Raw genomic sequence first — 11,465 nt, forward strand, 5'->3', positions numbered from 1 at the left:
AAACCCCATCGGACTGGAAGAACTAAAGCAAGTTTGGACGAAACCAATGAAACGCAGACGAGGGGGCGGGAATGTGAGTATGACAATGATGCTCAAACACTAGTGTCTGCAAGATTATTATATTATATTATATTATATTATATTATATTATATTATATTATATTATATTATATTATATTATATTATATTATATTATATTATATTATATTATATTATATTATTATGCCTATTTACTTAAATTTAATATAAATAATTTAATCAATAGCAATACTTAAAATGAAACAATTTAACACAAATAGTTTAACAATAAAAAAACAAAGTTCTGTCATAATTTTATTTAATTATTATTAATAAAATATATTTTTAATCTACGTTAATATTCATGATTTCTCTAATATGCAATGATATACTGATTTAGGCAATCCTACAAATAAATGAAGGCACTTTAATTAAAGTAGCCTAAAACATATTTATTTAGAAATGTTATTTTAATAAAATAGTCGAACAATGGTCACAGACGAAAATAGAATATATTATTTACTTAATTATTTGTCTGTTACTCACTTGTTATTACTAATATATCATTATTATTTATTCAAGTCATTTATTATTTATTACAATTTTTTAATGTTTACTTCGGGCATATTTACTATACAAGACATCAAACATTAGACGACTCTATTTAAGGATCATAGTGATCACAGCCCCCAAAATACTCATTTAAATCTTTGTTTTTTAACATTAACCTTCAAACCAGCTATTAACAATTTGTCAGCAAGACGTTTATAATAATTTTAAATAAAATTTAGTATGATAATCTTTGATATATTTTAATATCAGAATAAGTAGCCTATGTTATTTAATTATTATTATAGCTGAAGTCAGAATTATTAGCCCCCCTTTGAATTTTTATTTCTTTTTAAAATATTTCCAAAATGATGTTTAACAGAGCAGGGAAATTTTGACAGTATGTCTGAATATTTGTTCTTCTGGAGAAAGTCTTATTTGTTTTATTTTGGGTGGAATAAAAGTAGATTTACTTTTTAAAACCATTTTAAAGTAAAAATTATTAGCCCCTTTAAGCTATATTTGTTTTCGAGAGTCTACAGAACAAACCATCGTTATACAATAACTTGCCTAATAACCCCATGCCCAATTAACCTAATGAACTTAGTTAAACCGTTAAATGTCACTTCAAGTTGTATAGAAGTGTCTTGAAAAATATCTAGTCAAATATTATTTACTGTCATCATGGCAAAGATAAAATAAATCAGTTATTAGAAATGATAAACTATTATGTTCAGAAATGTGTTGAAACAATCTCTCCTTTAAACAGAAATTGGGGAAAAAAATAAACAGGGGGGGTAATAATTCTGACTTCAACTGTGATTTTGTTAGATTGAATGAAGACTGAATATTTTTCTGCCCATATCTTGAAATTTTTATTTTAACAAAAGAGTTATTGCACTGGGTCATGGTTGTATTTGACTTAAAATGAGCCTTGCCCTTCACAACAACAACAACAAAATACTTTTAATACATGAAATATTATTTAATTATTATTACATACATTTGTTACACTGAATGAAGGCTAAATATTTTTCTGCCCATATATACCTTGATAATTTATTTTTAACAAACGTTATTGGAAACATTAAAAGCAGCACTTTACTTGCATTTAATGTTTCTTTCTGTAAAATAGGTTTTTGACTCACACACACACACACACACCAAGTAGCTAATTTACACAGGAATCGCCTATTTAAGGATCAATAACATTATTTATTTGAAAATGTTATATGTTACATCAACAGTGCCCCCTGGAGTATGGGGGAAATAAATGTTGTGTGTTTTATCTGTGCAGAAGGGTGAACTGATAATGTGATGCGGGTGATCGTCTATCAAATAGTTCCCTGATCCCCTGAGTCACTTGCAGTTTTCTTGTTGTGAGGATTACAGAGCTGACAGATCACACGGGGGCTGGTGTGAAGAAGACAAATGGCCTCGCTTCTCAACACCACTGCTCGTGATCTTTGACTCCCATGTGAGAAGCTCCATGTGGCGCTTCAGCTCTCATGCACTGATGTTGGTTGTATTTTCAGTGGATCATTATATAGATCCTACATCATGGAGCTATTAGTACAATTACCTTTCAACGTTTCTTTTCTACCCTTTATCAGTATGCATAATTGCGATATTTTTATGTTTTGTTTAAATTTTGCAAACAAACTGTGGAATTTAACATACTGTAGAGAATTGTTCATACAGTATACACTGCATGCACAATACAAATAGACATAATAACAAATATTAGAAGACTAGTTTTTGCTTGATAAAATGTGTCCTCTCCTGTTACTATTCTGGTGTTAGAATCTATTGAAAGATGATTTATTGCATGAGTGAACTATTCATTCATGTATTTTCTTTTCGGCTTAGTCCCTTTTATAAATCCAGGGTCGCCACAGCGGAATGAACTGCAAGCTTATCCAGCACATTTTTACGCAGTGGATGCCTTTTTAACTGCAACCCATCTCTGGGAAACATCCACACCCACTCATATACTCCGGACAATTTAGCCTAGCCAATTCACCTGTACCGGATGTCTTTGGACTGTGAGGGAAACCGGACTACCTGGAGGAAACCCAAGCGAACGTGGGGAGAGCATGCAAAATCCACACAGAAACGCCAACTGACCCAGCCGAGGCTCAAACCAGCGACCTTCTTGCTGTGAGGCGACAGCACTACCTACTGCGCCACTGCGTCACTTCATGAGTGAACTATCCGAATAAATTAGACGGTTTCATTTTCATTACTAATTAATTAATTAATTTAATGGAAAATTTCAGATTAGTATCAAATTAAATATTTAAACAATTTGCATGGATGGATGGAAGAACAGGTGGATGGATGAACGGGTAGGTAGATGGTTGAGAGGATGGATGGAAGGATGGATGCATAGTTGGGTGAATGGATGGATAGATGGGAGGATGGATGGGTGAAAGAATGGTTAGGTGGATGGATGGATGGATAGATGGATGGTTGGGAGGATGGATTAAAGGATTGAAGGATGGATGGATGGTTGGAAGAATAAATGGTTGGGAGGATGGATGGTTGGGTGGATGGATGGATGAACAGGTGGATGGAAGGTTGGGAGAGTTGATGGTTGGGTGGATGGATGCATTGTTGGGTGGATGGATGGATAAATGTATAGATGGTGAATAGATGGTAGGGTGGATGGATGGATGGATGGATGGATGGATGGAATGATCGATGAATGAACAGGTGAATGGATGAACAGGGGGTGAATGGTCGAGAGAATGGATGGATGGATGGATGGATGGATGGATGGATGCAAGAATGAATGGTTGAGGGGATGGACGGTTGGTTGGTTGGGTGGGTGGAAGGATGAAGAGGTGGGTGGATGGTTGGAAGGGTGGTTGGATGGATAATTGGGAGGATGGATGAATGGATGGATGGATGGATGGATGGATGGATGGGTAGGTGGATGGTTAAGATGATGGATGGATGGATAGTTGGGAGGATGGATGGATGACTGGATGGATGAATCAATGGTTAAGTGAATAGACGGATGGATGGCTGGGTGGATGGATAAATGGACGGATAAGTGAATGGATGGATGGATTACTGTCAAAACCATGATTGTTAGGGTTACCCCATTTAATAACAACGACCACGTTTGTTGGTTTTATCTGTAGTCAAACCAGTTTTTCTATGAAATATTCAATTTGGCATTTTCTCTGACAAGCACATGTGAGACTAGCATTGAATCCAAACATTCATTCATCTTCCTACTAGATAGCATAGGTCAGGGGTCACCAAACCTGTTCCTGGAGGGCCATTGTGCTGCAGATTTTAGCTCCAACCCTAATCAAACACACATGAACAACCTGATGAAGGTCTTACTAGGTATACTTGAAACACCCAGGCAGGTGTGTTGAGGCAAGTTGGAGCTAAACCCTGCATGGACACCGGCCCTCCAGGACCGAGATTGGTGACCCCTGGTATAGGTGAAAAAGTTCTTTTTGTCCAGTAGGCAAGAAGCATCCAGCCTACTTTCTATTTCCAGTGAGATTAAAAAGTGCACATTTGATAAACACTTTTCTCTCCCATGAGGCCACAGAGGATTTGTGAATGAAAGTGAAGCAACATAAATAACATAGGTCATGAGATAATGACAGCATGGCAGATGTAGCATGTCAAGCTTTCAGTCACACACAAAAATAGAGCAGACTGTTTTAATAGTAGTGAAGTTTGTTTCAACCCAAATGTAGCATATAGCATTTATCTATTACATTTTAAACTCTGCAGTTTTCTTAATGTTGACTTTGTTTAGTAAATTGCATTGGGTCATAGCTTTATTTGACTTAAAAATGACCCTTGCCTTTCACATCAGAAAAGTTTTACCTTTAATACATGAAGGAAACACATATAGATTCATATAGATTAAGTAAATAATCTGTATATTGCTAACATATAGAAATCATTTAAACCATAGAATTTTACATGAACATCTGCTAGTATCTACAAACAAACAACCAAGGCTGAAAATCATAATGACTTGATAAAATCAAAACATGATCATACACACTTCTGCAGAAAAAAAATCTCCAAACGGAGCGAAACAGAGCAGTTAGTAAGAGCAGAAGAGGGCGAGACCACAGGACGGGGAGAGACGGAGAGAGTCGGGGAAAGAGAGGGAGGAAATAGAGCAGAAGAATATGGATGTGACATAAAGGAATCTAGGATAATTCAGCCTCAAGAAGAGTGAGGACTGCAAAACGGCAGACTGGAGAATCCAGGGGTCGTTTCCATGGCAACCTTTGCCCAGGGAGATTGGCGACCCTCCTGTCTACTAATGCTAGCAGAGCGCAGATTGTAGGTCACATATGGCACCAACAACCCAATCAGGTCTAATCTGTCTTGACTTGTGGGTCATGAATTGAACCATGAAACTGGTTTTTACTCTGCCTCACATCACTGACTGTTATGTATAGATTTTTATCGTTTGTGTTAATATGAGATTGGGAAAGATTGTGTTAAGCTAACGAGGGCTGTAGTGGTTGTTCTCACTTTTTAATGGGGCTGTTGGGTTTGTTTTTAACAGGAGAACAAAAAGATCCTTGTGAATGCTAAAATACATACACTAGAGCGCAGTGACATCATATGGCTGCACTCTATAATTACAGCTATAATACTGAAAAATAATTCACTCTTTTTGTCCTAAATGGTGATTAATTTGTTTATATTACTTAATAATTTTAATTAGTCACATCTCAACACCTTTTTTGTTGTATTTTAATTTCACTCAAAAAATGGAGAGTTATGGTAAATCAGTAAGTCATTTCAATGTTTTTACATTAATTAAATTTAGTACAAATATTATATGTATTAAATATATTCATTAATTTGATAAATATATTAAATTAATTAGTTGTTTAATGTATATAAAAGTATATTTCATTGTTTATTCATGCATTTTCCTTCAGCTTAGTCCCTATAATAATCAGGAATGAACCGCCAACTTATCAAGCATATGTTATACACTGCGGATGCTCTTAGCTGCAACCCATTACTGAGAAACACACTCATTTACACACATATATTATGGCCAGTTTAGCTTATTCAGTTCACCTATAGCACATGTGTTTGGACTGAGGTGAAAACCAGAGCACCTGAAGAAAACCTGCACGCCAATAATCGGGAGCAGGGGCAGATTTTGTGATTTTGGGGCCCTAAGCAATTTGGGCCAAAGTCCAACTTGTATGTAAAAAAAAAATAAAATAAAAATAAAAAATAAAATACAAGTAAAACATCCTTTCTACTTTTATTTAATTTTTTTATATCACTTAGTCTCCTTTACAATATTTGAAATTAATCCAATCTCTACATTTTAAAGGATTAGTTTTCCTAAAATGAATTTATATAAACAGGGTTAAATTAAAGACTTTTAATAAAGACATTTTTAAGACCATTATTGATAAAATTTTCTTAAATAGCTAGGGCTAAGGAATTTTTTAAATGGCCCAGATGGAAAAGATTTTCATTTGCCCTATTAAAAAATATAATAATTTAATACATTTGATAATACAATAATAAATTAATAATAGAAAATAAAATATTTTAGATATTTTTTAGCAAAATATTTTAAATATTGTGTAAAAACAAGCAAGCTCTATCTGTATCCATACACTTTTTTCCCAATATAAACTTTCTTTAAAATAAAAAAAAAAAAAAAATAAAATAAAAACTGTAATAAGCGTAATCTATGCACAACAATCTGTGCAGGTCGGTGTCCTCAGCAGGTAATACATGGAGCCCTTTTAAACAAATGTTATTGTAAGGAAAATAATTAAACCATTATAATTAATTAAATTGAATTGGCGAGGCAGTGGCGCAGTAGGTAGTGCTGACGCCTCACAGCAAGAAGGTCGCTGGGTCGCTGGCTCGAACCTTGGCTCAGTTGGCGTTTCTGTGTGGAGTTTGCATGTTCTCCCTGCGTGGGTTTTCTCCGGGTGCTACGGTTTCCCCCACAGTCCAAAGACATGCAGTACAGGTGAATTGGGTAGGCTAAAGTATCCGTAGTGTATGAGTGTGTGTGTGGATGTTTCCCAGAGATGGGTTGTGGCTGGAAGGGCATCTGCTGCGTAAAAACTTACTGGATAAGTTGGCGGTTCATTCCGCTGTGGCGACCCCGGATTAATAAAGGGACTAAGCCGACAAGAAAATGAATGAATGATAAATTGAATTAAAAATGGCCTTTTTAATTAAAAAGTGTAAAGTTTCATTGAGATGATTGTTAGTGATTGTATGGGTTTTGTCCAGATTGGGTAGAATTACATGAACAATGGAAAATTAAAACCTGTTAAAGACTTTTAAGGCCTATAATTTGGATTTTGAGATTTAAGACATTTTAAGACCCAGCAGAAACCCTGATAAAGTATTAAAGTATCTGCAAGACCAAAGATGATATTCAGTTTTAATGACTCAACTCTAAATTCTGAATCTAACCAAGCTCAAACAAGGTCAGTGACCCTTGCTCTAACCTCTCCCGTGAGAACACAGACCCACAAAATGCTCTTTTGTGAGTGTAGAAACAAACATGACACCCCACTGTGCCATTATGATGGCTTCTGATAGCAACACACTCTGATATGGTTCTGGCTTTCTAATCCTGCTGCTCTAAATTGGAAAAATTGACCTTGCTCGCAGAGGTGACTCGAATTTGCTTTCTTTGACATTTCCAGGACTTAACAGAGTTTCCTGTGAAGATGAACAAGGCCTGGAGGATGAGCGTATATTCCATGAGTAATTTAATATCTGGAGCACGCACATGGTCCTCTGTAAATTAAGTCCTAAAAAATAACTGGGCTGTATCAGTTGACTTCATATCTTCAATATTGGTGAAGTCATTAAGGTGTAGATTGTAAGGTGTAAAATATACATATTTTAACAAAGGTATCATATGGCCAAAGAGAGCACCATCACTCTTTCTACAAGCACCCTCAGTGATTTAACTCTGGAACTGGCCTTGCTTTATCAAACATTAAATTTGTCCTCTTTGCCTTATAAAATTTAGCAAATTATCATTTAGTACATTAAAGGTGAATGAATATTTATTTGTGTATTGATTGCAATTTTTATAACCACACCTTTACAAATATGCTGTTTTTAACATTAAATACACATTTACATACAGTACCTAGAAAAAATACATAAAATACTAAGTATTGGTAAAATTAACATAATTCAAATAATAAATATATTAAATGAAAAGCTAATTGTTTAATGTATGTAAAATATATTTAATTGTTAAAAATATATTAAACTTAGCAATAAATTCAAATGTAAATATCTATATTTCTAGATTATACATTTACATGTCATTTGAAATTGAAAAAATATCTATACAAAGCATGATATATTTATTTTTAACAATCTGCACATTAAATCTCTGAGAATAATTGAGTGTCTCTCGTGTTACTCACTGTATTTGAGGTAGTGGTAGCCATTTAAGTTTACAATAGGATGTTTTAGAATTTATTATATATTTCATTGACCTTTTGATGTGTAATTTAAATAAACACACTAATAAATGTTGTTAATTGTGCTACAATGTGTCTTTGTGTACAAACCAATCCCATGGCAAAGGTGACTAAGAACTTGAAAAGGTAGAAAAAATGCATCAAAATATTAAAAGATAAAAACGTTAAGTTTGCGCACTTAGTATGCAGTAAGTTACTGTTAACTTGTTGTATTTATAGTGTTATGTGAGTAAAGTTCTATTGTTAACTATTTTGTAATACATGTTTAATTTGTTGTGAATGTATTGAAAGATGTTAACATTTGAGTGCAGAAAAATGAACAACTTACAACATAACTTAACACAAAAGATATCAAAAAAGGAGAGAGACACTTATTGAATGAAGATGACAAGTTTTATTTCAATCAGCTTCAGAGTCAGAATCAGCATCTGCTTTGTCTTCACAATGATATCGTCTGTGGTGACCCTTACCATGCCTCATCGTCTGTGGTGACCCTCACCATCCCTCATCATCTGTGGTGACCCTCACCAACCCTTATCATCTGTGGTGACCCTCACCAACCCTGTGTCTTTGGTCACCCTCACCAACCCTTCACCAGCCCTGTTGTTTTCTGGTGACCTCACCAGCCCTCACTCTCTTCCAGTAACTCTCACTGTCTGTTGCGACTGCTGTAGACCATCTCCAGCCACATAGGGTTCTTCAACCACTTCCACTTTGCCAGTGCATGAGCCAAACTTTCTCCAAAAATGTGTTATTCTTCGTCTTAGATGCCCAAGTCATCCAATTTTTGGTGGCTTTGATCTTTCAAAGACAGACACATCACAAGCATGAATATGGATGACTTGCAAGCACTCCACAATATGTCAATTACCATAAACAATTTGTGGGAGTTTGTGATCTGACTAGCATCAGTCTGCTGTGTGTGTTTGTGTTTAACATCTATACCTGGTCTCTGTGAGAGGCAGCTGCTGGACACACTCAATAGTGGAGTCTCCCCCCGCCTCAAACACATTGACAGCCTCCTCAAACACAAAAATACATCTCTAAGTGTTTTACAAACCAAAATTATTTTCCATCATCGTTTTCAACACTCAGATATCATCAATTAAAAGTATATACTCACTGGTGAGTTGCTGGCAGATTCATAAGTGTACATGTTGGGAAGTAGATGTTTCAGGTTGTCCAGCATGTACTCAGTAAAGCTGATCCACATCTCCTGCTCCTCAAGCATTGTGGGGCCTTGAGGAACACTGCACATGCAGATAACCAAACATGTCACATTAATAAATGCACCAGACATCTTACTTTTTTGATTGACAGCTCTATCAGACCGCTCTGTCGTTTCAGATCTTAAATATTGGGGCATGTAAGACCCTTCAGTCCAGAACATATGTCTAATGTGCTCTGAAGTACACACAACATCAGCTGAATACAGATTTACAAACACTTACTGAAAGATGATTGGACCAAACACTAAGGACAGGTTGGTGGTGCTCATTCTGTTGACACCTCTTTCAGCAGCCACATGGGACAGGAAGAAAACCAAATAGCAGAGGAGGTTAAAATTTTCCTCTGGAAGGCTGTCCAGGATTTTCTTCACTGCTCGGTGACGTTTGCTCAGTTTGAACACTGCAAGATAACATATTTAAAGAATTCAAGAATTTGATAAAGCAAGTACATTAAATGTTCACTAATCAGCATTTGTACTTCACTTACTCCTGAACACTTCCAGCAGCTTGATCATGAGTGGTGCTGGAATAAGACCACCGGGAAGCACTCTGAGGAAATGCTTTAAAACAGAGGCTGAGGAATGAACATCCTCAATGTTCAGCCCTGGAAAGCCTCCACGATCAAAGCATTTCCTTAGCTCATATTGGCGCAATATTGCACCATCAACCCTGAACAGGCCACTTGTACTGAGGCCTAAACACAAACACAAATTTTACAAATACAGTCTCAGCGTAATTGACTTGGAAACACTTTCAAACACACAGTGCTCACCATGCTTCTCCAGGAAGCCCACTAAATGTGTGAGGAGCAAAGGGAGACCCTGCCTCATCTGACCGGTCTTCCTTAGATGAGATAAGGGAACACCAAACACCTTGCTTGATGTTTCCTCCTGCACAAGAAAGAGGGTTACAAATGAGAAATAGTGTACATACACAGCTGGCTATTAAATATGTATGTTAGTAACTTTAAGTGTATGAGGAAACACAAAATGTATTATTTTTCTCCACACACACACACACACACACACACACACGCACACACACACACACACACACACACACACACACACACACAGACAGACACACAGACAGACACACACACACACTTACAGGGCAAGTCATGTTCCTTAATAATGAAGACAATACATTGATAATTTTAATAATTTTTAATACAAATTATTTAAACAGTAAACATTTGTGAATTCACTATTAGTTCTATATGTGTGCAAATCAAATACTTACACACACTGATAAAACTCCCATTATGGGGGTTTTGCCGAGTATGAACCAATCCGAGGGGTGTCCGAAGCCGTTTGTCAAATACAGAAAAGGGTACGTTAACGAGAATCCAAAACCGAGTGAAACGCAAATCCAAAGCCGTAGTCGAAGTCCGAAAAAGTGTCAAAAACCGAGAATCAATAACCGTAATCAATAGCAAAAATCGCAAACCGCACAAACACCACTAACCAACAAACGCCTGAACACCCAACAAAGAATTTTAATAAAGAATGTTCATATAAACCTGCCGCGGCTCCCACGTCATTATAGCGCGTTCTAAATAGAATCCGAGAAATTTGTTATGTTTTAAAAACTGCACATACAAGTTAGGCTAAAACACACTAATGATGAAAGCCAAACAAAAGGTTTAATCAATTAAAATGTAAACAAACAGATTATAGTTTTCTCATAAAAAGTTAAAGTCGCCAGAATGTCCAACATATTTTATTTGTGGCAGATTTATTTACCACAACTAGAAAAATAACATATATTCATGTTGAACAAAATATAAAAAAGCTAAAAATAAATAATATAGTAATCTTTAAGATCATTTTATAATTTATGTAATTAAGTTTTTAAATGTAGGCCTATTGTTTAAATATAATATCAACATAACATCTTCAAATGAAATAATGTTAACAAACAATTATGATTTTACCAAACAAGTGTGAGAAAAATAATGTTTTAAAATATTTTTACAATTTTATTTAAATTATATATTTAATTATATTTTAAACGGCACTTGTAAAGAATGAAAATATAAGTCATTTACTATTTTTAAGTTGCAATTAATGTAAGATACATTTTCAAGTTATCACTTCATTATTATCAGAAAGTGTAAAAACGTTATAATTATCTCTCATGTGACTTAATTTTATGAGTTTGTTCTGTGCGG

General features: G+C 35.2%; 1 protein-coding gene across 2 annotated transcripts; it reads right to left on the reverse strand.

The window, feature by feature from the left end:
• Positions 1-8,438: 8,438 nt before the first annotated feature.
• On the reverse strand, positions 8,439-10,954 carry LOC137490208 (protein FAM13A-like). 2 transcript variants are annotated; one of them, XM_073938961.1, is made up of 7 exons: positions 10,535-10,954; positions 10,065-10,182; positions 9,780-9,986; positions 9,515-9,692; positions 9,187-9,313; positions 9,009-9,082; positions 8,439-8,864 (listed from the first exon to the last, which is right to left on the reverse strand). In XM_073938961.1, the coding sequence occupies exons 1-7, from the start codon at positions 10,553-10,555 to the stop codon at positions 8,840-8,842; spliced, it is 750 nt and encodes a 249-aa protein (XP_073795062.1). In that variant the 5' UTR covers positions 10,556-10,954; the 3' UTR covers positions 8,439-8,839. The 2 variants fall into 2 exon arrangements, with proteins under 2 accessions (XP_073795062.1, XP_073795061.1); XM_073938960.1 differs by having other exon boundaries at positions 8,440-8,864; positions 9,009-9,085; positions 10,535-10,847.
• Positions 10,955-11,465: the final 511 nt, after the last annotated feature.

Source organism: Danio rerio, chromosome 23 (assembly GCF_049306965.1).
Source record: "Danio rerio strain Tuebingen ecotype United States chromosome 23, GRCz12tu, whole genome shotgun sequence".
NCBI lineage: Eukaryota > Metazoa > Chordata > Actinopteri > Cypriniformes > Danionidae > Danio > Danio rerio.